Source organism: Loxodonta africana, chromosome 3 (assembly GCF_030014295.1).
Source record: "Loxodonta africana isolate mLoxAfr1 chromosome 3, mLoxAfr1.hap2, whole genome shotgun sequence".
In the NCBI taxonomy this organism is placed as follows: Eukaryota; Metazoa; Chordata; class Mammalia; order Proboscidea; family Elephantidae; genus Loxodonta; species Loxodonta africana.
In genome coordinates this window covers 73,108,621-73,134,851 of record NC_087344.1, presented here as the reverse complement: position 1 = coordinate 73,134,851, position 26,231 = coordinate 73,108,621, and the positions used below count along the sequence as shown (strand labels likewise).

Sequence of the window (26,231 nt, the reverse complement as noted above, 5' to 3'; positions counted from 1 at the left end):
CTTTCTAGCCCTATTGGCTTAGAACTCTAACCTCGGGATTCTGTCTCTTTCCACCTCCTTGCGCCCACTGGTCAGTTGTGGCCATATTTGTCTCAAAGGGCAGTGGCATTTGGCATTTGTCACCTTCCCTTTAGGAAGCCCACATCACTAACTCTTCCTCTCTAAGACGTATCCAAACTTGCTTCTCCCACGCAGAAGACATTTTAATTACCCCAGCTGCCATTATCTGTTCCAGCCAGCTTTGAGCCATTCCCAGATACCCCTGCGTTAATCAGCCCCAGCTGAGCCCCTGGTACATGTCATGTGTAGGTAAAAGCCTGGAGGTGAAAAAAGAATCATAATAAATTAATAGATAAGCAATCACAATTAATGCCACTTCCCGGCAATAACAGTTATATCATGGGAAAGATATTTTCATCTGTCATTCCTTAAGGCGATGTTTTCCGAGCTTCAGCTTCTACCCAGTCAGACCCATGGGGTGCTAATGAATTAGTCTATTATGTTATGCTGAATGTTTCTAAAAGGTCCCTCGTCGATACTGAATTCAGTGTGTCAACATTTGGCATCGAGAACTGCAACTTTTTGCCAAGCAGCAAGGTTGCACACAGTTCACTGTGTACAGCACTTAGAGTCTCAGCCCAAGGCAGTTTGGACAAAAAATTGGAACTGGACAAAGAAGCCTCTTCACTAGTTCTCTGTTCTCACTGCCCTCGTGTCACAGGGTTGGGAGCACTCGGTGCCCCAAGCCCGGTAACACTTTGCAGCTAAGTCCGGGCTCTGGGGTAACAGGGAGGGGAGGTGACCCCCAGCACTGCCACCCTATCATGCCCCCTCCCACGCTGTGATTGGCTGCAGCCACTGTGTAGATCTCAACAGACCAAATGCCATATCTGGAGCCTGGAAGGGCCAGTATCACCAGCATCCTCATCAGATGAAACAGCACCCTTCACGTTGAGTTAGGTTGGCCTCTGGTCCCAGAGAAGGGATAAACTGAGTCACTGAGGCCTTCATCCGGCTAATGCTTTGGCATCTTTCAAGTCTTAGATATTAGATCAACACATATTTAGAGAAGGGGCTGAGCTCTGTGCAGGGGAAGGGTCAGGAGGGCGCCCCCTGAAGGCAAAGCTCAACCTCTCATCCAAGGCCTCAGCAATTCAGCTCTGGCCCCAAACTTGCATGTACCAATCCGCAAAACAAAAGCACTGCAGCTTCCCAGACTCACCTTCTTTGAAGGCAGTTTGGAGAGACCTCTTGTTTCTGAAGCAGACCCTCTGCAGGTTTCATCCTCTACCCTAGGCAGCTTTCCAAACCACACCTTCCAGCTCCATAGAGAGCTCTCTGTGAGAGGAGGATGTGAAACACTAGTGTTTCCATTCCAGGTTCTTCCTGGTGAAGTTTAGGTGCCCCAGGGTGCTACTTGGCTGGCTGGTCCCTCATCCCACTGTGGGTGACAGTAGCATTTGGTCCAGGGACTAAAGGGAAGACAAGCACAGGCACAGACTGTTGTCATCCCGTGGGGTGAAAGCTGAGAGGTCCCAGGATCAGAGCAGGAGCACTGCTGTTTAACCGCCTTGTTGTGAAAGGAGTAGTTAGGGAAGGCTTCCCAGAAGAGGTGACATCTGAGCTGAATCTTAGAGACTAGCCCAGTCAAGAGGAGTTGAGGAGTAAGTCGGACATTTCAGCCAGCTGGTCGAACATGCACAAAGACACAGGGCATGATGGAGAAAGATAGCAAAGAATGGGCCTAGAGAAGTTTGGTGTTCCTGGAGCAAAAATTGGGAGGGGGTGGGAAGGAGAGAGATTGGAAGGATGGAGACCTTTGTAAACTATTCTGAGGAATTCATACTTATTCCAAGAAGCCAATAAGGAGTGGTTGGTATCTTTTAAGTAAGGGAGAGATGGGGCTGGAATTACACCTCAGAAAGGTCCCTCTGGTCACTCCGTGGGAGGTGACAGCAATGTCCATGGGGCACGTGGGGGTGGGGGGCTGATGGTCAGAGGCTGTAGGTGGAAGGGGGGCGTACACCGTCAGAGGGGAGCTGACCTGCCTGGTTTGACTCCATCACTCCCCAGCTGTGTAACCTTAAGCAAAAGACCTAACTTCTCTGTGACTCAGTTTCTTCTCTGTAAAATGGGGTGGTATTAACACCCTCCATATAAGGTTATAATGTGAATTAAGTAAGTTAGTACATACAAGACATTTAGAACAGTACCTGCTCTCCTAAGGTTTATAGGTACTCAATAAATGTTAGCTCATTGTCATTATTTTTATATTGCCAAGAAGGGTAAGGCAGAGAGGACCGTGTCTGCCCCCTGCCCCACCAAGTAGCCTAATAATGCCCTTGGGGGCTGTATCCAATAACTGTCACATCCAATTGCCAGAGAAGGTGGAATATAAATATTTAGCAAACACTTACATAGTGTTTAATACGTGCTAAGTACATCTGTTAATCCATTTCCTCCTCATGACAATCTTGTAGAGTAGGTACTATTATCATCATGCCCATTTTGCAGATTGGAAGACTGAGGTAAGAGGAGTCAATGAGACTTGAACCCAGATGGTCTGACCTCTTAGTCTTTGCTCTTAACCACTGCCTCATGGTGCCTCAGTGAGCTGTTACTAAGTGCGGAGCTGTGGAAAGAGAAGCCTCCTTTGGGTGTTTGTCCCCTTCCTCTCTGCTCTTCTCTGACTCTACAGCTATTTGGGCCTAAGCCCAGACCCCTGTGTTGTTTTCCAGTCAGGAAACATGGCTTAGATTAGTAGCTTTTCAAAAAACAGATTACTCAGCCTCACTCTGGACTCCGAATCAGACTTTCTAGCTCCAGAGTTAATTCTGATGCTTATCTTATGTTTGACAGCCACTGCGACAGAGAACACAGGGATTTTTGACTAAAACAAACAATGATGGGCTAGTAAATGTTTAACAGCCCTTAACAGCCAGGTTTCTGAAGGGGAATAAAAATCCCTGATTTGTAGATTTTGCCAATTTCCCTGGTATAAATATTCCCACCAATATCAAGCTACTAAGTTAATGTCACTGAACACAGAGTTGGAACAGATGCTAACAGTGGCTGTCACAAGCCAGCATGAGGCAGCTCCAGCACACCATTGAAGGAGACCTAGGTGCAAATCCAGCCCTGCCTTCTACAAGCTGATAACTTTGTACAAGTCACCTCATTCCTCTGTCCCTGTTTCCTTCTCTGTAAAATGATAATACTGTTAAATATTTACTTTTCAGGGGCTATGGAAATTAATATACTCCATGTGCAGGGCTGGGCATGGCACCCACCCTCCACTCCCCACTAATATTTGGGCCAAATGGACACCTTCTGGTCGACTTAGTGGGGAACCCACATCTACTGAAGACCCTGCTTCCTGCTCTCATCCACCCCCTTCCCTGTCCCAAATTCACCTAGAATCAGGGCCATATTTGGTTGGAAAAGATTGGGACTAACTTTCTTGCCTGGGCTCAAGTCTGCTCCAGGCCTCTCACCTATTCCTCAAACCTTTAAAGGGGAACCCAATACAGCACATTCCAGAAGCAGGCCATGTTGGGGTGCAGGAGGAACAAGAGGAGTTTAGCATCAATTAGGAACACGTCAGAGCCAGAGGAAGTGTGAAAATCTGCTCTGTGGGCCCCAGGTTTTATCACCCACCACTTTCCCATGAGCCATCATTGATTTAGCAGAAGGTGGGACTCTGCATTGTGGTTGGATGTTACTCCCGATGGCTGCAGCCATGAAGACAAGTCCAGTGTATCCTCAGCCACTCTGTGTCCCAACATGAGATGGGGAGACTTGAGGGGAGGAGCCCAGAAGGAGGTGGGCTGGGGACCAGGGCAGAAGACAGGTTGGTGGGGGGAGAGAATGCAAAAGAATAGGCACTAGATGAGGAGGAGCTTAGATTATGGCCTTTAGACTCAGTTTCTCCATTAGTGGGACGGGGCCAGTCTAGGCCGTCAAAGTATAATTTTTGAAAAGTCAAAAACAGCTTTCATGCAAATATAGAATGGCCACATGTCAAAGATTTATTCAACTCACTATCGAGGGAGCCAGCAAGGTGGCAAAGCTAGTTCAAAAAGCATGCGAGGAATTGAGTGTTCCTAAGTATTTGGAGAGAAAAACATAACAGAATAAGATTGTTATATTAGATACCCAAAACCCACTGCCTTTGAGTTGCTTCTGACTCAGAGACCCCATAGGGTTTCCAAGGCTGTTAATCTCTACAGAAACAGACTGCCACATCTTTCTCCCACAGAGCCTCTAGTGGTTTCGAACAGCCGACCTTTTGGTTAGCAGTCAATTGCTTTATCCACTGCGCCACCAGGGCTCCTATATTAGATACAGAAGGATTAATGTCTTTTAGAGCAATAAAACCACACCTTTGAGATAATCTTTTCTACTGGACAGAAATCTACAAATTAACCCAGAGTCTGGGCCTTTAGCCAGTAGCTGACAGTGAAGTCAAACCTAGGTCCACTCTCCCAGAGAATTAAACTAATCCTCCAGCGGGCCTGTTAAACAGTGTTTCAACAGGATGTTGAAAGGATATGCCGCTCTCCCATTGTCTGATTTCCAAGTAATTGGGTCATTTTGCTTAACGGGACAGAGCTCTGGTTTGCTCCTTTTACTACCACCTACCACCTCATCCTCTGCCATCTCTTCTTGGCTTGGGCCCTGGCTTCTCTCTGCCCCTCTGTACCCCCCACCCCCGTGCTCCTTTTTGCCTCCTTCCCTCCCTAGCCCACCTAGCCCCAGAGCTAGAGCTGCAGGGAGGGGCTGGCTGGAGCTGCTCTTCCCCAGGCATTAGGCCCTGTTCTCCGGGACCTCAGGCCAGGGCCTAACCATTGCCCCAGGCTGTGTATGACCCAGATCACAGACAGGCCTACCACCTGGTCAGCTGTTCCTAGGAGGCCGGAGGTGAGGAGGCCCTGTGGGGGAAGAACAGAGAGAAGACGACAGTAGTACTCCTTGAGTCCTAGACAGGACTCCAAAATACCCTCTTTGAGGGGATAGAATGAAGTCAACAGATGGTGCAAATGGTTTACATGCTCAGGTGCTAACCAAAAGGTCGGAGGTTCGAGTCCACCCAGAGGTGCCTCAGAAGAGGCCTGGCAAACTACTTCTGAAAAATCAGGCATCGAAAACTCTGTGGAGGACAGTTCTACTCTGACACACACGGGATCACCATGAGTTGAGATCAACTCATAGCAACTGTTTTTTGGAGGGCTCAGGGATAGAATATTCCTTGCGGCCCTCCTCTGGGTATCTTGGGAATGCTCAGACCCAGGACCATGTGTCTTCCCCAAGTGGACCTACCCTGTCAGAGGAAATGAGCATTACCAAACTTCTTGGATGTGCAAGACTGGGTATTTCATGTGAATTGTTTCACCAAGGCCTATAAAGGAGGCATGATCCCCATTTTGTAGATGAAAAAAGCTTGAGCGACTTGCTCAAGGCCCAGTAGTTAGGACATGGGATCAGTTGTCAGGAAGACCAAGTCCCAAGTTAGACTCCAGATCCAGTGCTCTCATCACCACTCTGACTGCTTCTTGTCCTGCCGGGCTCCACAGAGAGCTGCAGCCTCTGGCTCTGGGACAGCCTGACTTGGGACTGTGCAGGACAGGTGGGAGCTGGCACTTACAGAGGGGCCAGACCTTCACTGACACAACCATCTCTTTGTCAAGGATCTTTATGCATTAGACCTGGAGCCCTACCGCTACTCAGGGGTCAACCTGACAGGCTTCCGGATCCTCAATGTGGACAACCCCCACGTCTCGGCCATCGTGGAGAAGTGGTCCATGGAGCGGCTGCAGGCGGCTCCGCGAACAGAGTCGGGCCTGTTGGATGGAGTGATGATGGTACAATGGGGTTGGCCAAGACCCCAGAGGCTCCCCACCTTCCTTCCTTTTCTCTCCTTCCTCCCTACTTCTTACTCCCCTCCCTTCTTAAGACCAGCCATGTGTCAGCCCCACCTTAGGCTAGGGGCTGGGGACACAAAGATGAATCAGACACAGCCCCCCAAGATGCCCCCATGTGGTGGGATGTAGGTGTGTAAATAGGTATTACAGAGCAGTGGGTCTAAGGCAGGTGGGCCCTGGGCACAGAGAGCTGTGGGCTGTAATGGGTGGAGTTGACTGGGAGGAGATTCCAAACAGATGACGCAGCAGGTGTGCAGGCTGGGTGGCAGGAAAGAAAAAGGGTGATCAGGAAGAAGGTAGTTCCTTAGGGTAATGGGAAGCGGGCAGGGCCTAGCTGCAGATGGTCTGAGTGGCGGTGTCTGCAGGGCTGCAGTTGGCCCGAGCCCTGGCCTCCCAGCAGAGGCATGGACTGGGTCACCTCTAGGGCCTCAGGCTCTTTCCCTCACCAGGACACCATGTGCCTTTGGTGGGGGAGCAAAAGGGGGACAGGGCAGAGTGGGTGAGGACTCGAGGGGCTCGGCAGCCGTTCTCAGGCAGGCCTGGCCCTCCCCTCCAGACTGACGCGGCCTTACTCTATGACGCCGTCCACATTGTATCCGTGTGCTACCAGCGGGCTCCCCAGATGACTGTCAACTCCCTGCAGTGCCATCGGCACAAGGCCTGGCGCTTTGGTGGCCGCTTCATGAACTTCATCAAGGAGGTGAGTGCCCCCACGTGCCCCACCAGGGCCGTCTCCCTGGGGACTCTTGGTGCTGCAAATGGGTCCAGGGCCCAGATGTGGGGATCAGAGCCAATTTCCAACCTGTATGACTTCAGGCAAGTTGCCTCACATCTTTGAGGCTCAGTTTCCTTGTGTGAAATGGGCTGGATATGACCAACCTTATAAGGCAATTAAGAGGATTAAGTCCTTGGCATATAGTGGGTACTCAGTTGGTGGTCAGCATTGTCACAGGGATGCAAGGTGGGCTCAAAAGTACAAATGGGGTCTTCACTTCCTGGCTGTGTAATCAGCCCCACAAACTCATCTTCCCGTAAGGGGCCATTGCACGACTTTCCAACCAGGGTCCTTGCTGGACCCAGATCTCCTGGAACCATGGTAACAACGGAGAAGTCCCATGCATGGAGCTGATTTCAGAGGAACTAGAGAGCATGCGAAGGAGATGACCATGGAAAAACAGTGTCGACTTTTAATTTCAATGGACTCTCCATCTGCCACTGTCTTGTAAGCTATGGACAGAAATGGACAGCAGGGTTTATTATTCCTACTTTACAGTGGGGAAGATAACACCTGAGCTTGCATCCTGGCTCCATCACAACTGCCTGTGTGACCTTGGGTGAGGTAATTAACTCTCTGGTCCTCAGTTTTCTCAACTGTAAAATGGCGATAGTATGAGTGCCTGCCTGAAAAGCTATGCACAAAGCACCTAGCACAGGGCCTGGCCAGAGTCAAATCCTAGTAAATGGCAGAAGGAGAAGGCTCACGAGGATGAGGGCATTGGCCTCTGTTCTGGGCAGGGTTGTCTGGGGTCAGAGGAAGTGGCCATATCCAGGGCAACATCAAGAATAGTTAGGGGAAGCTCTTTCTGCAGGCTCCATTTGTAACAACCACAAAGGACCGGAAATGAAGGGCTGCCTTGGAGGTCATTCACTTGTTTAACAGCTATTTACTGCATGCCTGCTGAGTGCCAGGCATTGGGCTGTGCCCTGGGGACACATGGAAATAAAACAGACGAGTTCCTGCTCTCACAGAGCTCACAGCCTAGGGCAGACATTAATCAAAGTATCACATTAATAAATATAATCCCATATGGAAAGGAAGCAGCTCTATGGGAACAAATAGCAGAGGAGCTTACCACCTTAGACTCAGGGGGCAGGGCAGCCTTCCCCGAGCTCCCAAGTCTACCGTTGCTGCTTCAGGAAGAAGCTAATCACAGCTCTTGCAGCATTTAAGAAGACATTAAAAAGAATATTGATAAGACACAGGCTTTAGAGTTTGACGCATGAGCCTTTGGATCTTGGCTTTACCTCTCCCAAGCTGTGTGGCCTTAGACAAGTTACTGTACATCTCTGAGCGTCAGTTTCTTCACCTGGAAAACACTGCCTCATCATAGTCATTGTGAGGAGCAGTGATGCAATTAAGTCCTTGGCGCCAGTTTCCTTATCCTCTAGAAAGAGCTTGAGTGTCAGATGTTTTGGTATAAGAGGACCACGACGGTTCCTTCTCATCCAACCCATCAAAACAGCAAATGAAGTCCAATTGGCTGGATGCCCTGAGCAAGGCCTGGCTGAGCTGGGTGGTCACCAACTTGTTCTTAGGGGCCTCTGAAGCCCAACTCCTAGCTGCCTGCTCCTCCCGAGCAGGCACAAAATTCTCTGTGACCCAGGCCACAATTCTGCCCTCTCCCTCTGTGGGGAGAATTGGGATCAGTGGGGAAATTTGGCAGCCTTAAGAGCCGGACCAAAATGGTATTGAAGCTTAACTCAATGACTTTCTAGCTGTGTGGCCTTAGACAAGCTACTGAACTGCTTAGGACTCAGCATCCTCGCTTACACAGTAGACAGGTAGCACCATTGTGAGGAATAAGTCATTAGGATGTGCGTGCTGCACTGGGACAGCACCTGGCACATAGCGAGTGCCGTGTTGGTTGGCTGCTATGGCGATTATTTCCACTATCACTGCTATTGTCACTATTGCTACTCTTTGGCAAGGTGTCCGGCTACAGAAGCCCTCCAGGCCACATTGTTCATGAGGCTCCCGGGAAACCTATCCCGTTTCCCCCTCACCCCTTGCAATGTTTGAGTATCAGCTGTGATGCCCTTTTGTTGTTGTTAGCTGTGGTGGAGTTGGCACCCGACTCGTGGTGACTCCATGCACAACAGAACGAAGCACTGCCTGGTCCTGCGCCATCCCCTTGGCCAGTTGTGGATCCGAACCTTGTCATCCGTAGGGTTTTCACTGGCTGATTTTCAGAAGTAGATCGCCAAGCCTTTCTTCCTAGTCCATCTTAGCCTGGAAGCTCTGCTGAAAATCTGTTCAGCATCATAGCGACACGCACGCCTCCCCTGACAGACGGGTGGTGGCCATGCCTGGGGTGCAGTGGCTGGGAATTGAACCCAGATCTCCCACATGGAGGGGAAGAATTCCACCACTGAACCACCAATGCCACCTGTGATGCCCTGAGGGGAGCACTGCCTGCTCCATAAAGGGGAGCCCCATTCTCTTTCCCCAGGCTGACCAGCCCAGGTTGGCGTCCTGACCCTCCTGTTTCCTGGTCCCTGGCCCAATGTTGCCCTTCACCACTTGTGCTCCTTAACAGAGCCTGTTCAGAAATGGCTCTCATCTCATCTCCATCTTGCAGTATGGAGACTGAGGACCAGGCAGCTTCATGGCTTGCCTCTGGTTCCCCCAGCTGGCCAGAAAGGCATGAGTGCTCCTGTTATGCCCAGAGCCTGGTGCCCTGCCCGAGCCCAAAACTCTGTCTTCCTGCAGACCATTTCCAAGTTGCCCATCTCCCCATGTGACTGCGTGACAGTAAATCATTTTAAAGACTTGGCATTTCCGAGAGGAGCTGGAAAATACCAGGCCGGAGTTCAGAGCGTGTGAAGCATCTTTCATTTAGCAAGTCCTGCGCGCAGCGGCTGGAGGGGGCGGGCAACTGAGAAATGTCAAGGGGAGGAGCTGCCAGTGGCTCCCTGCCCTGCCCCTGCCCACCCGCCCACAGACAGGCTATGCACCTGCTGGCATTTAGTTCCTCTGAGCTGACAAGGAGAGAAGGCTTTCCTTTCAGTGCAGCTTTGAAGACACGTGCTGTGTTTTCCCCTGGGGGCCAGGAGATAGCCCGATGGCGTGGGGGCAAGCAGAGGAGGGAGAAGGCTGAGGGACACGGAGCCTGAGGGAAGCTGAGCTTCCCCATGAAGTCATAAACAGCGGTTTTTACCTTCTCTGACACCCCTTTTTAATCGCAGTCCCCAGCCACCTGGGCCTCAGCTCCCTGGGCTCCCTGTAAGCCCCCCCACCCCACCTGGGGGACCATGACCCCAAGCCCTCCGGCTCTGCTTCAGCAGCATGGGAATCTGCCCTGCTGCATCGTGACTCAGTCCTTCTTTGAGCCTCAGTCTCCATGTCTGTAAATTGGGACAATGATGATGCCCAGCTGGCAGGACTGTGATGAGAACTAAATTATGCAGGAGAGGACATTAGGGTTTCTCCTGGGACTTCTGCCTTGGCCCAGGTGAGCCCCTGCCCTCAACCACTCCTCCATGCCTAGGTGGTCTGCGTCATATCCACCCAGAAGGACAGCTCCCTAGGTACCTGGGCGAGAAGCAGGGCTCCACTACGGAGGTCGAGCTGCAGCTTCACTCCTGGGCTTTGGGATTGTCTTAGTTTCTTAGTGCTGCTATAACAGAAATACCACAAGTGGGTGACTTTAACAAATATTTATTTTCTCACAGTTAGTTGTTGTGTCATTGAGTCGATTCTAACTCGCAGTGACCCTATAGGACAGAGTAGAACTGCCCCACAGGGTTTCCTAGGCTGAAATCCTTATGGGAGCAGATCACCAGATCTGGTGGGCTTGAACATCTAACTTTGCAGTTAGAAGCCAAGGGCTTAACCATTGTGCCACCAGGGCTCCTTTCTCATAGTTTAGGAGGCTGAAGTCCGAATTCAGGGTGCAGGCTCTAGGGAAAGAGTCTTTCCATCTGCTGTGGGGGAAAATCCTTGCCTCTTTCAGCTTCTCTTTCTCGGGTCCTTGGTGATCTCCACGTGACATCAACATCATTTGTGCTTCCCTGCTTCATTACCTATCTTCTCTTTGTATATCTCAAAAGTGATTGATTTAAGACCCACCCACCCTATATTGATAATGACCTCATTAACATAACTAAGAGAACTCTATTCCCAAATGGGATTACATCCGCAAGTATAGGGGTTAGGATTTACAGCATATATTTTAGGGGGACACAATTCAATCCATAACAAGGATATAGGATTGTTTGGGGTTCCTGAGCCAAAGTCCCAGCCTCAATCAGGACCAAGGCGGTCAGCTGGGCTGGCAAGGATAAAAGATCTAAAGAAACTTGAGCCAAGGGCCAGCCCTCAGCCAAGAGAGCTCTGTAGGTGAAAGAACAAAGAAGAAATAGTATACATACCGCTGTAATGATTGCATACGATTGTATGTTGATTGTATAATGCCAGGCACTCTGCTAAGCCTGAAGCCCTGGTAGCCCAGTGGTTAAGAGTTCGGCTGCTAATCAGAAGGTCTGCAGTTTGAATCCACCAACCGCTCTTTGGAAACCCTACGGGGCAGTTCTACTCTGTCTTATAGGGTCACTATGAGCCGGAATCAACTCAATGGCAATGGGTGTGTGTGTGTGCGCTAAGCACTTTGTTGTTGTTAGGTGCCATCAAGTCAATTTTCCATTCGTAGGTGACCCTAATTTTTGACTCATGGTGACCATATGTGACAGGGTAGAACTGCCCCATAGGGTTTTCTAGGCTGTGATCTTTACAGGAGTAAGATCACCAGGCCTTTCTTTCTGCTGAGTGGGATCAAACCCCTAACCTTTTGTTTACCAGCCACTCACTTAATCTTTGAGCCACCAGGACTCCTTTAAGCACTTTAGAGACCTTTTTTAAATACCTGTGAAGCAGGTCATTTTTTCCCCTACTGAAGCTCAAGGTGAGATCGCTTGTCCAAAAGACTTCTGAACCCCTACAAGATGCCTGCCCTCTGCCTGAGTTTGTGTACCCGTTTACCCCCTTACTCGTTGATCCAGAAGACTTCACAGTACACTGGAACCACCCGAGTTCTTGGAGATTCCTGAGGGCTTTAGTTTGGGATCCAGAGATCTGTGAACCCATGGGCTTGTATGTCTAGTTGTGAGTCTGTGCTTGGGTGCAGGGGCACATTCAGCCTGGGAGGGCTCTGGAGCTCTTTTCAGAATCTGCAAGGGATCGTGACCCCAGTGAGATCAGGAACCAAATACAGCACAGCAAGGACTAACACCCAGCTTTCCAACACTAAGACCTTCTGCTGTCCCATATGCCTCTTCTGGGACACCCCCTCCCTGGCCCTCCCTCTGGCCCAAGGACCCAGCAGCTGAGTAAGCTCCCAGATATTTTCCTTTCCTGTTGCTCACAATCCTACCTTTGTCCCCAAGGGCTCCAGGATGTGTGGGGTTTGTTCTTCTCCCAGACACAGAAAGCCCACGGCGCTTGGGCATTTAACTGTATGTGGGCGTGCCCTAACTCTGTAGAAGGGGGTTGCTGACACCAGCCTGAGGGGGCCTTGAGTTCTAATTTAGCTCTGCCTCTTCTTCCCTCCGTGGGCTTGGGCGCCCTCTTCCTTATCTATAAAGGGGGAATCATGGTCCTCGCCAGTCCCCCTACCCCCCAAGGCTGCTGTGAACGTTGCATGAGATTGAAAGTACCTTGTAGAGTTAAAACCCTGGAACCACAGGAAGGAGATTATCTAGAAATGGGGTCGGCAAACTTCTTCTGTAAAGGGCCAGATAGTAAATATTTTAAACTTTGCGAGTCAGACTAGCTCTACTGCGACTATTCAACCCAGCTGCCTCAGGGCAACACAAATGCAGCCATAGATGGTACGTGAAGACACTGGCATGACTGTATTCTGGTCAGCTTTATTTACAAAAACAGGGGGCAAGCCGACCCCTTATCTAGAAGGTGGAACTATTCTTGGTTTAGGTCCTATACCCAGGGCTTCAAAACAGTCTGTTCTGGTTCAAACCCCTGCTGAGAATTTGCATTTCCACCTCAGGTATACCGAATCAGAATCTGCATTTTAACAAGATCCCCAGGTAATGCTCACGTATAATAAACTTTGAGAATCACTGCTGTACTAGTGGTTTGCAGAATTGGTCCCTAACCAGCATCACCTGGGAACTTGTTAGAGCTGCAAATTCTCCGCAGGGAGTTGAAGCTCTGCCTGTACCTTCTCTGAACCTGTGCCTGCCTTCCTCTGTGTTAGCAGTGCTAATGACAGTAAGAAGATAACAGAATTACCATTTATTCAACACTTCTGTTGTGCCGGGAATTGTTCTAAATATTTTCCATGACTTATCTCTTTTAGCCCTCACAGCATTTTTGTAAGCTGTTGTTGTTAGGTGTCTTTGAGTCAATTTCAAATCATAGCAACTCCATGTGATAGAGTAGAACTGCCCCATAGCATTTTCTAAGCTGTAAGCTTTAGGGGAGCAGATCACCAGGGCTTTCTCTCACAGACATGCTGGGTGAACTAACAACCTGTCAGTTAGCAGCTGGGCGCCTAACCCTTGTGTCACCACAGCTCCTTTTTGGTAAGCTAGATGCTATTATATTAGTTCCATTTTATAGATGACAAAACTGAGGCAGGGGGTGAAATGACTCACCCAAGATCACTCAGCTTATTGTGGTTGAACCCAGCAATCTGGATCCTTAACCACAGCATGCAGGAATCCAGAGCTGGGGCAGTGGGGTGACTGTCTCCCCTGCTTCTCTGGGGTTGCTCCAAGTGTCTGGATTTACAGCCAGATCTGGCTTGCTTGGCCTCTCAGCAGGGCTCACTGCCCCCAGCCCTGCCCCTCCCCAGGGATCTGACACAGGCTCCCTCTTCCCATGGCTTCGAGGTGGGGGCTCATTTGGGTGCCTCCGAGATCGATGTTGTACACGCGAAGGTGCAAATGTAAAGCTGGCTAAAGAGCATAATAGAATTTATGGAAATCGCTGGCTCGCACCGCAGCCCGAGCAATGATGGAGGTGATTATTAATTAATCATGGTCTTGGGGGAACAGTATCAGTGCAAGGAGTAATTAAAATGAAGCATTGTACAGTTGTACCGAATGATGATTTATGAGCCCGAGGAATTGCCACTCTACCCTCTCCCCTCCGGCAGGCTCAATGGGAAGGATTAACTGGACGGATTGTTTTCAACAAAACCAGTGGCTTACGGACGGATTTCGATCTGGACATTGTCAGCCTGAAGGAGGACGGCCTGGAGAAGGTGCGTGGGCACAGGAGAGGGAGGCCGGGCAAAGCGGCAGGGGCTCCCTAATTCCCCTATACCACGGGCCCCAGGCACAGGCCCAGAGGGAGGGGTAGGACCCAGTCCAGCTGCCCTCTTGGGGCTGAACATGACCTGGAGTGGCCTGTGTCTCAGCAGATCTGTGGGCCCATCAGAGAATACAAAGTTCTGGTCAGACTGAAGGGTACACCCATGGCCTGGCCACAGCAGACACAAAACCATCATTCTGTGAGCAAGGGCTGTTGGAGAGGTTAACGTGGGAAAAGTAATAAAAGGCTCATGGGGTGGACAGACTTTATCTTTAAATCCTTGCAAGGCTGTCATGGGGCAGCAGGACACGTTGGGTAAGAAAAACTTTGTAACAATCAGGCAATGCCTGTCTGAGGAGTAGTGAACTCCCAGTCACAGGAGGTTTTTAAGTAAAGATAGAGTGATTGCTCGTTGAGGAAACTGGAGGTAACCCTTACCCTTGGAGACAGGTTGAAGCACATGGATCCTGAGCTCCCCCTCTCTGGACTTCTAAAAAAAAAGGCCTCTATTATTCTTGGGAGTTTGGTAGAGGACAAACGGCCCGCCTCGGGCTGGAGTCTCCCCTCTGGCTAATGTGGAAATGTCTGTAGTGCGGCTAGTTCTGATCCCTGGGGACCCTTTGCATATTCTGTCAAAGCCAGCCTGCTGGGCTGAGAAGGGGACTTTAACATCAGTTACCTGAGCAGGCAGGTCCCAGGTAACCATCGGTGTAGGGTTGCTCTCTAAATTGCACCTCCCCCAGTTTGCGCGCCCAGGGGCATTCTCTAAGTTATGCCCCCACCCAATTCCAAGATGAATAGACTAGCGGCGACGCATCAGCAGGAACACCTTACCCCCTTTTGCCCAGCTGCCTCAACCGGGCACCTTTCGTATTTGTGGTGCTTTGGAATGTCATTCTGCGCCTTCTCTGGTGCCCTCTTGTACTTGTACCCGGGGGCGAGTGCCCCTTTCGGGGCCTCCCTTCACTATGCCTCTGCATTGGTACACCTCTGGGACCCTGGTAAGTGTGTATAAAACGCAGAGAGCAGAGGCCAGGAAAAGTGGAGAGCCGCCTCTGATGCCCCTAGGCGTTCGGGACTGATTGCCCTCCTCTCCTCCCCTGCACTGCCCGGTTCAGGCCTCTCACTGGTTTATCTGAATGCCCTGACCTGGTTGTCCCACCTGCACTCTTGGACTCTCCAGCCATCCTGAGTGCATGCACAGATGCAGCTCTCCCCTGCCCTGAAACTTCCGGTGGCTCCCCAGTGCCAAGTCATTAAGTTTCAGCCCCTCATCTGGCCTTTAAGATCCTCCAAGAAATGCCCCAACCTGCATTTCCAGACCTAGTCACTACTGCTCCCTGAAATATACTCCACAGTCCAGCCAAGCTCCCTGTCCTCTCTACCTCCTATCTTTGCCTGCACTGTTGCCCTGGCTGCAGAATGTGACCTCTGTCTCCTTCATTCATTCCCTCAGGCGTGGATTCACTCAGTGCACCATGTGGCCGTGGTTACTCCATTCACTCCTGAGTTTCCCACGTGCTACATGGGGGCCACTGTGGGGGAGAGAGGTTGGCCAGGGGGACCTCGTCATTCATCTGCAACTATCTCATGCCAGATATAATATCTGTTCCTAAGGACAGGGCTGTGACCTCTACTCATGAGATCATTGAGGCCAGCTGGTCTTATCCTGTACAAACTATACAAGTTCTCATCAAGTGATCTTGCAGCTTCTACTTAAACTCCTTCAATGATGGAGAATTCACTCCACTCTGGTAAAAAAAAAAATACTAAAATACAGGATTCCCTCAAGTAGGTGTCTCATTTTTGCTGTCTCAACTACCCATCTCTGAGGAAAGACTAAAAGTCTAGGGACAACAATCAGATGGCACACATGCTACCACTCCCCACTCCCATTCCATGGTAGGCATCAATAATTGATATCAGAGCACTCTTACCATCTGAGCCCATCTGCAATATCAGAATCCTTCTCCCAGCAGTCCTTCAGGCAACTGTAACAAACTGACCATAGTTAATTCTCAAGAAAATCTCTCTCTACTATCCCTGAACAAAGGTTGGCCTGCAGAGGAACCCACCAGAGGCAGCTGATCACAGCCACTTGGATTGCGGGCAGAGAGCCTCTGAAGTCTGGCCTTGCACGTAGATCCTCCTCAGTCATAAGTGTTCTCATATTGCCGTAGCATCTGTTGTATAGCAGGGCATGCCATAGGAGCTCAATAGATGCTTGCTGGGGCAAGGGTTCCTGCTGTTCATTTGGCCTCTCTGGACAAATGTTTATTGAGCACCTCCTGCTCCCGATCACTGTTAGGCACCCTCACCCCGGACAGGCTTGGTTTTTAGCTCAGCCCACTCGAGACCAGAGCCTCTCTGGTTCTGCTAGTCTCCTTTTCTCTTGGCTCTGGATGACCCACTGATGTGGAGATCCTGCCTGAGAGGGTGCTGAGCCCCCAACACAGCCACTCTGCCTCCCATATCATCACTTCTGTTTGCTGAGACGGGTCATAGCTGATCCAGCCAGCTCCAGCCAGTGGCTGTGGGAGGATTAAGGCAGAATTACCCAGGCATAATTACATGTCTCTCTGCTATCTGCTTTGCTCAGCTCTCTTTATGAGATGTTTGCGCTTGGCCTCTCTGTTTAATTGATTAGGTTTCCTGAGTACCCCCATCCAACTGGGCCAAGGACAGAGTGAGCACGCCAAGACTTTCCTTGAGAGAAGGGAGCTGAGATGGAGCAGAACTGGGCAGAGTTGGGTCAAAAAGAATGTTCAAGAGGCCCAGGGCTTTAGGACAATTTGTAAACTTGACCCTTAAGCTTCAGGCTTGATATCAACAAGGACACTGTAGGCAGAGAGATAATGCCACCTTGGCAGGGAATCTACCAACTTTGGAAGTAAAACCACAAAGCAAACTGCCTTCAAACCCAGCAGCATCGAAAGTCCCCAGTAAGGGTTGTCCCCTCCTTGTTCAGCTACAAAGACAAGCCTCCTGCCCCTGCACAGCTCACTATCCGTTTACTCATTCCACAAATGTATCAACACCTTTCTCGTTCCAATCCCTGTCCTGGGCTTTGGAGAGAGTCTGCCACTGGGGACTGGCACTGGGGATGAGACCCCAGTGAGCGAGCAGCTGGGTGCCCAGGGTCTTCCCCAGGAGATGGAGGCCTAGCAGGCTCAAACCTGTGTCTGACCTGGGCTCCTGACTCCCCCAACCTGTGCTTGACATCTGCTTGGCTTCAGACTGGCAACCGCAGGCTGGTTTCCCCTGGGCTCCCTGGGCTGCCTCTGTATTCATCATCTCCCTCTGGGTTTTCCCTTTCAGCAGTGATGGGTTTGCCAGCAAGGGAAGGTGGAAGAATTCAGGAGACTAGGCACCTTGGGGGCCTCCTCAGGGAAGGAGGAGGCAGCGGGGCTGTTCTCAAATACGTTAGCAATGATGATGATGATGCTGGTGATGGATAAGAACGCAATAGTGGTGTTGTTGATATGGAAACAAGGTGCAGAAACCAAGAACTCAGGACCCTGTTTCTGTCTGCCTGTCCATACAGGTTGGAGTGTGGAGTCCTGCTGAGGGACTCAATATCACAGAGGTCACCAAGGGCCGAGGCCCCAACGTCACTGACTCTCTGACAAACAGGTCACTCATCGTCACCACAGTGCTGGTAAGAACTCACAGCCCCCTCAGGGGATAGTCTGACTAGAGGTGGGCCAGCCATCTGGGCTGGAAAGACCCTACCCATCATAGACCGGTACTTCTCGTGAGGCCCCTGGGAAGCGGGAAAAAGCAGCTGCAAGAATATGGGAGCATTTAGGGTCACTCAGAAAGCTCTCGTCGAGCAATTGGAACACAGCAACCCTGCTGACAGCCACAGGCCAAGACCCCAGGGAGTGACTGTGGAGTGGCCTCTTCCTGTAGGCAGGGTGGGCTGGCCCTCTTGCCTGCCGACATCTGTGTGGCCAGTCCTCCTATGGAGGCCCTGTGGCTTTGCATCTCACTCCTACCTACTCTCTGGGCCACAGATGTCTGAACAGGAACCAAGACGGGGTAGAAGTAAAGAGGGACCGGGGGTCAGCCTGTCACAAGGAAAAAGCCCTCCCCAGGAGTCACCCCTGCTGTGGTGGTGGGTGCTATGGCGGTGAGCTGTGTGGGTGGGAGAGCCCACACACATACCATACCTCACAGTGACCTACCCAAGAGCTCTCGGCCATGGCCACTTTCCCTGAATAGAATTGCACCCCATCCGCTCACCATTCCTCATCACTGAATGGTGCCTCCTTCTTCTGACCTGTTGCAACCCCAGGAGTGGCTCTGGGGGTCTCCCTGGTTCTCTGCACCTTGGAGCTCTGGGAGTGGACAGGAGGACACGTCCAGGCCACTAGCCTACTTTTACTGACCAGTGCTGCACCCACTCCTCATGCCTAGTGCCTCCTGGAAGGACTTAACTAGTTGCCATCAAGTCAGTTCCAACTCACGGCAACCCCATGTGTGTCAGAGCTGAACCGTGCTCCATAGCATTTTCAATGGCTGGTTTTCAGAAGTAGATTGCCAGGCCTTTCTTCCAAGGTGCCTCTGGGAAGACTCAAATTTCCAACCTTTTGGCTAGCAGCCAGGCACATCAACCATTTGTACCACCCAGGGACTCCCTGGAAGGCCTTAGGGGTGTCCAGAGGCTCAGGACAGACCCTTTCAGAGACACTGCCCTGTTCTTGGGAGCCTGATCTCACCATCCTCTGGGGAGGCAGCCCTATCACAGCCTAGTGGGTTCTGACCCTTTTAGGACAATTCTGGCCCTAGCCAACCTCTCCTCATAATAAAACAAAAGCAGTGTGTTTGGAAGGACCACATGGTGAGGTTGTTCCTTTACCAAAAAGGAGCTGAACTCAGTTTGGAGTGCTCGGATAAAGTATGGCTGCCCCGGAATGGGCCCTGGGTACGAGGCTGGGCAGCCTGAGCTGGACTCCTTCATAGTGCTCAGACAAGGGGCTGCCCCCTCCTGCCTCCCCACCAGAGGCAGTTTGTTCGACCAGGCTCCATTGGACACCCCTGTTTCTTCCCTCCAGTGTAATTCCCCTTGTGTGTGCTCAAAGGCTGGGTGTGTGGACACCATGGAACAGGAAGGGCTGTATGGGGGAAAAAAACACTCTTTTAGGAATCCAGTGAGCAGCAGACAGCAGGGGTACCATCAGCTTCCAGGGAGGAATTTTAGCCTCTGGGTCTCATCACCAGTCCCCAGGGTACGATTATTCAGAGGAGCCGCGTTAAAGGTGATGGAGATGGACAAGTGGCAGAGGGAGCCAGGCTGGGGCTGGGGAGATGCCTGCCCCAATCTGGGGCAAGGACCCACTTATATCTTGCTGATAGCCACACACCCTGCCTGCCTTTGTTGGTTGACTTTTTGTTAACTAAAAAATATATATATAACTCAGACTCCTAAAGCCAATAAGTCCGAAGATCTCAACAGGAACAGGAAAGAAAAAATTGTCCTGTAAAAATCTAAAAGATAAAAATAAACGAATAAAAAGAGCAAAGGGACGAGACTGAAGACTGATGAGCAATTAGAGAGATGTTGATGTGGATGAGAATAGAAAAGATAAAAGGAGAACTAAAACAGGACAAAGAAAAAGGTGAGGAGGAAAATAATAAAGAGGCAATGAAAATAAGGAATAAGATGAAAAGGGAAGATATTAAGAAAGACAAAAAAATTAAACTAAATAATTAACAGCTCCGGTGAGATGAGGTAAAAAATGTAAAACCCACGTTTCAGAAAGCAAAAGGATAAAAGTGTGACAAAGCTAACATATAAAAGGGTAAAAATAAAATAATAAAAAGGTGGTAAAAGATTAAAGCGGAGCAGCATAAAAAATGTGAGATATAAATAAAACACTTTTCACAAGGCAAGATTAAAAAAAAAAAGGTAAAACTAGTATGATTTAAGAGATTAGGAGGAAAGATGATTAAAGGAGCTAACGTGATTCAGCTACAAAACAATACTCCGAACAGGAAGAGCCAAACTAAAGATAATAAGCCAGAAGGGTGCAAAATACAAGCACCTTGAGAGACCACGGGTTCAATTTTACTGAAACGGCAGCAGCCTGATTTCAAGGGCATCAGTCCCTTCTGCAGAGGCATGAAGGTTTTCTCCACCAGGCAGAGGCAGAATCCTGAAGATACCCCATGCTCCTGACCTGTAACGCTCACAGCTTCTTGCAGTTCTGTTCCCTGCCTGGCCCCTGAAGGCATTGTTGAGCCCCTTTCTAATTCATAGCTCTAGTCTCCTAAACCAATTGCTTCTGTTCTCACCGGAGGTCCCACCTCCAGCGTCTGGCTACATCTCAGACCCCCAAGGGGATAGGGAAGGAGAGAAGCCCTTCTTCGTTCTGTAGCCTGGACACAGCCCCACCTGTCCCACTGTCCCTCAGCCACTAGGCATCCAAGCTGACATGAACCCAGCAGCTGTCCTTTCTGAGACATGCAGTGCGAACAGGACACAGGAGCAGGACTGAATGACGGTTAAGGACAGAGATTCTTGAGTTTGAGTCCTGGTTTTACTATTAACTGTGTGACCCTGGGGAATTGCTTAATTGTTCTGTGCCTCAGTTTCCCCATCTGAAAAAGAGGTGGTATTAATAGTATAGATTTCATAAGGCCGAGAGGATGAATGATTAACAAATATGAGTGGCACAGAGTAAGCACTATATAAGTGATAACGTAACGACACCAGGTACTGTAGAGCCTTTCCGACTCATGGTGACCCCATGCATTTCAGAGTAGAACTGCACTCCCCAGGGTTTTCAATGGCTGTGACCTTTTAGAAGTAGATCCCAGGCATTTCTTCTGAGGTGCCTGTGGGTGGATTAGAACCGTCAACATTTTAGTTAGTAGCTAAGTGCTTAATGGTTTACACCACCGAGGCAAATGTGATAAAAGTGATAGCTGCTATTTTTAGTTCATATTATTATTGATAGAGCCCTGGTGGTGCAGTAGTTAAGAGCTACAGCTGCTAACCAAAGGTCTGCAGTTTGAACCCACCAACTGCTCTTTGGATACCCTATGGGGCAGTTCTACTCCGCCTTTAGGGTCGCTATGAGTCAGAATCAATTCAACGGCAACAGGTTTGCATTTTTTATTATCATTATTGATTACAAATCCATCCCCCAGTGAGCTCAGGGTGGATGTGGCACACAGAGTTAGGAGACCTCTGCTTCCACGCACAGGCAGAGCCTGAACATCACCAAAGACTGACTCTAACATGGTCACAGAGGTCATCTCTAGCACTTTAAATCCGCACCTGGGTGCCTTTCAGACAGAAGCCATTCCCTGGCTCACCACAGACCCCTCTACTTCCTGTTGTTCACACTTGGTTACTTACAGTAGTTCTGTTTCTGAATAGCTCAGACCTCTGAAGGCACGAGGGTTTGTGACCCCTGTGAGCCCATAACTAAGTCATAGCTCTAGTCTCCTAAACTAGTTGCCATAGCGTCTGTTCTGACTCACAGCAACCCCGTGTGTGTCAGAGTAGAACTGTACTCCATGGGGTTTTCAATGGCTGGTTTTTTGGAAATAAATCATCAGACCTTTCCTCTGAGGCGCCGCCATCCTTTTGGTTAGCAGCCAGGTGTGTTAACTGTTCACACCGCCCTGGACTCTTCTTGTCTCCTGTTGGTTTTAGCTGCTGTTGAGTCAGCTCTGACTCATGGTGACCCCATGTACAGCAGTCAAAATGTTGCTGGTCCTGTACCATCTTCATAATTGTTGTTGTGCTCAAGGCCATTGTTGCGGCCACTGTGTGTTTTGAGTGCCTTCCAGCCTAGAGGGCTCGTCTTCCAGCACTATACCGAACAGTGTTCTGTTGTGATTCCCGGGGTTTTCACTGGCTAATTTTTGGAAATAGATCACTAGGCCTTTCTTCCTAGTTTGTCTTAGTCTGGAAGCTCTGCTGAAACCTGTCCACCGTGAGTGATCCTGCTGGTATTTGAGATACTGGTGGCAGAGCTTCCAGCATCATAGCAACACATATGCTACCACAGTATGACAAACTGATAGACAGGTGGTGGCCTCTAGTCTCCCACTGATGCATAAGTTCCAGACCCTGACCACGACCTTATCTCCTGCCCTGGCCACAGTCTGAGGCCCTGGCCCTGAGATTTTGATAGCTTCCCATCCCTGGCCCCAGTTGCCTTGACCTCTGACCAGAAAGGACCCACTTGAAGCAGATGTCCCACTGCCCTTGGATGGGGACCACCAACTATCTCAACCCCATCATGCAGTCTCAGAGACTCACGTGATTCCTCCACCCCCACTGCCCAGAGATCGTGGAGGGTTGATTCTACTTCTCCCTGTGGCGCAGCGAGGGAAGGCCAGTCTTCCCTGGAAGCAAGGGGACAGAGGGGATGACCTCTGGAGCATCCTTGAAGGGGACAGAGGATATGGCACACAGCTTCGACACTGGTCTCCAGGAAACTCTCTGTGTCCAGCTAAAAGTGTCTTTGGCATCTCCTGGGATCAAAGACGCCCACTCTCATTCAAAGACTGGCCTAGGGCCACCTGGAAACTCAGAGCTGGTCCAGCCACCCCAGGGCGTGTACCTGAAAGGCTCAGCCGCAGCTTGCATGCCCTGGAGCCTGGGGAAAGCTCTCAGGCTTGGGCTCCTTGGGACAGTGGCACCAATGTGGGGAGTGGGCCAGCCCACCCCAGCCCCAGCTGCTCTGGCTGAAAACCTGGCCCCGTGCTTGGCAGCCTCAAGCAGGGCCAGCACCTCCCGCTGAGAGCACAGGCCCCTGCCTGTCTGGGAATGTGTTGTCAGGGCAACAGTGCTTTGAGTGACAGGCAAGACTAAGCTAAGGGTACAGGAACATCAAACTGCTTTGCTCCCAGAGAACAGGGCCTGAATCCAAGACCCTGATGAGAGGGGTTTCTTCTCTTTCCTTATTCTGGAATTGAGATGTGCCAGAAAGCAGCAGCCCTGTGTGTCTGCCCCCAAACCCACCTCCTATTCTCTCCTATCCAGAATTCCTGTGTTAGGGGCCAAGCATGACTTATCCTGGACAGACAGACGGACAGTCCGATTCCACCTTCTGTGGCCTCCACTGACCTGCAGGCAGCCTTCCCCATTCCTGAGACTGAGACAGCAGGAACCCGGAAGCCCGCCCTCCCCTGCCCAGCCCCAGCCTCTGTTCTGGTTCTGCTCTTCTGTGAGCTCATGAAAAATTCCTCCGCCCAAACCTCCACTCACACACCGAGAAAACACGCCTGACTCACTGCTGGGGGCCCTGCCTTTGAAGGTTCAGGGTTCTTTTGGCTACTGATGTGAGCGGCAGTGTGGGTGTGCATGTGGAGGTATGGGGTGTGAGCGTGGGATCAGCTACCCATGGGTGTCTGGGTATGCATGATGGGAGCATTTGGGCTGTGTACACGTTGTGGCTCACATAGACTCAATGCCAGGAAGGCTGGAACCTCAGCACCCAGCAGCGGGAGAAAGGACAAAGCTAAGAAAGGCCAGGGCCAGGGATGAGAGAAGCCACCCCAGGCCTGGGCTGTTCTAGACCCCAACAGCTGGGAGGTGGGTCTTGTTCTACTAGGACGAGCCAAGGTCTTGGCCTCTGTGTCTGAGCAGGGCAGGCAAGCAGAACCTCCGACACTGTAGTGTATTTGTGTGCCAGTAGCATTGTGCATGCATGTGTGTGTGCATGTGTGCCACATGATATTGCAGAAGTCAGAAGGTGGGCTTGGGAATGACCTATTACTTAGCTAACCCCTGGATGCTTCCACACTTGGGGATGACCTTCCAAGACTCGCTCTTCAACTCCACAGGTCTTGTGCTGGGGGAAGCTGCAGCCTGGGCCAGGCTTTCACATTGGTACAAGTGATCACAGAGCAACCAGACCAAGGGGCCAGGCAATGAAAAGTCAGAAAAGGTTATTTTTCTGGACCCCTGTTTTCTGTGACTTGTTGAGGAGAAATATTACCCCTGCTCCGACGGCTGTTCTCCCAGAGCGATAGGAGAGCGTGAAGTTATGAAATTGAGGGCACCTTCACTGAGCAATCGATTAGCAGCCGAGAGAGCTTGTGAATTGGCTGTCTGGACATTTCCAGTAATAAATTGTGAAATAGTCCATGAATAAGTAGTTGGCGGAGTTCAGAATTACCCCTTAGGAAATGTTGCAGGTCTAGAGACACATTACTAAGGCGAGCACCATTTTAATGCTCTGGGCTTTGGCTGTTAAATATGTATGCCATCCGCAAAGCACTTCCCGAAATTAATGACATTTTACAGCTGCTCCGAAGGCAGCGTATTTATATGGAGATGTATAGATTCTGGGGCTGTGGTGGCTTCACAAATGAAGTGCTAATTTTAGAGGATAGGGCCAGGGAGAGGCGTGGAGAGGAGGTCAGGAAGTGAGCTGTCTCGGGAACCTTTCCCCAAATGGTTTTCCGCTCCTGGCCATGATTTTTAGCCTTGGTGACAATGGGCATGGTTTCTAGGTAGGAAAGGTCATTGCAGTCAACAGGCCAATCAGCACACAGGAAGAAGAAGAAGATGACGATATTAATGGTAATAATAATAGCAGCGGAGCCCTGGCAGTGCAGTGGTTAAGCACTCAGCTGCTAACCAAAAGGTGGGCAGTTTGAGTCCACCAGCCACTCCTTGGAAACCCTATGGGGCAGTTCTGCTCTGTCCTGTAGGGTCGTTATGAGTTGAAGTCGATTCCTACTCCATGGCAATGGGTTTGTTTCTTTTGGTTTAATAATAGTAATAATAATAGTGATGGCAGCTAACATTTATTGAAGGAGCCCTAGTAGCTTGGCTGCTAAATGAACGGTTAGTGGTTCAAACCAACCCAGCAGCTCCATGGGAAAAAGACCTGGAGATCTGCTCCTGTAAAGACTATAGCCTAGAAGACCCTGTAGGACAGTTCAACTCTGTCATATGGGGGTGCTATGAATCAAAATAGACTCGAAGGCACTTAACAACAGTAATAACATTTATTGAGTGCTTACACTTTGCCAGGTACTGTTCTAATTGCTTTCCTGGGTTGACTCATTTAATCCTCAAACAATCCTATGAGATAGATTCTATTGTTATCCCATTTTACAGATGATATTATAGTTTGTCTAGGAATCCACCTGTGGTCGATGGTGCCTTCTCAGCAATTCTTTCTTTGAGTTAAAGTGAGGGCCACCAGGTGCGATTGTGCAACTTGTTCACTGCACAAGAACATCCCACCAAAAAGATGAGTTGGGACTGAAATCCTACCCAGGCCTGCTTACCAAACGCTGTGCTGGGATGCAGGGACGTGGGACAGCATGCGCCTGGAGACTAATTTGCACAGAGGCAGTGTCTGGACTCTCCGCTCCCTTGCTGAGCTGCCTGCTTGGTTAGGAGATGGAGATGGGGTTGCTGAGACTTAACATGGAGTCTAGCCAAAGGATCCAGCTTTCCACCCAATTAGACTGAGAAGTGATTTTCTCAGAATCCCTGGAGAGTTGGGAAGCCCTTGGGAACTCAGACACTTCCCAGCTTTTTCTCTGAAGCATCCCAGAGGACTTTTGAAAATCTGGAGTAAATCAGTCACAATGTGGGATGGCATTTTGAGAGGTGGTGTTGCTGAAGAACCGGCTCCAGAGAATCGAGACAGCCTGCCACTTTGGGAGCCTGGCAAGAGGCTTCTGGTAGGTTTCTGCCTCCGAGGACCTCTGACGAGGGTCTTTGCTGGGGACTTCCAGTGCTTACCCCTGGAGCACTGGAAACCAGGGCAATGGCTCAACCAGTTGAGAGAACGATGTGATGCCTCCATCATTGTGTTGTGTCTTTATTGTGGACATGAGTGTCCCAGCATGCATGCATTCTGTCAGCTGATGATTGTCACCCATTAGCTGAAGACTTAAGGCATTCTGACACGTGGGGGTGCCGATTTGGATCTCAGGAAGATTGGCTGACGGGAAGAGGCCGAGGAGCTACAAACAGGAACAAGGCAAAGGGCTGAGGAAGGAGGCCAGATGAGTCAATAGAAGACTAGTGTTGTCCAGGAGCAGGTGCTGAACTTGACCTTAGTTTGGGGTCTAAAAGAACAGACTAACTCAGGAGAATCTGACCCGAGGGAACAGAGAAGTTTTAGCTAGTTCTGTTGTAACAGAGATACCACAAGTTGGTAGCTTCAATGAACAGAAATTTATTTTCTCGCAGTTAAGGAAGGTAGAAGTCCAAATTCAGGGCACTAGCTCTGGGGGAAGGCTGTATGTCCACTCTGGGGGAAAATCCC

At 50.2% G+C, this 26,231-nt stretch overlaps 1 protein-coding gene across 2 annotated transcripts in view; it reads left to right on the top strand.

Moving 5' to 3' along the window:
• Positions 1-26,231, top strand: part of GRIK3 (glutamate ionotropic receptor kainate type subunit 3) — a 245,760-nt gene that overhangs the window by 181,164 nt on the left and 38,365 nt on the right. For both annotated transcript variants that reach the window (XM_064281738.1, XM_064281739.1), the window contains exons 6-9: positions 5,688-5,861; positions 6,478-6,621; positions 13,817-13,924; positions 17,519-17,632. In XM_064281738.1, the coding sequence (XP_064137808.1) occupies positions 5,688-5,861; positions 6,478-6,621; positions 13,817-13,924; positions 17,519-17,632 (540 nt within the window). The remainder of the gene's footprint in view (positions 1-5,687; positions 5,862-6,477; positions 6,622-13,816; positions 13,925-17,518; positions 17,633-26,231) is intronic.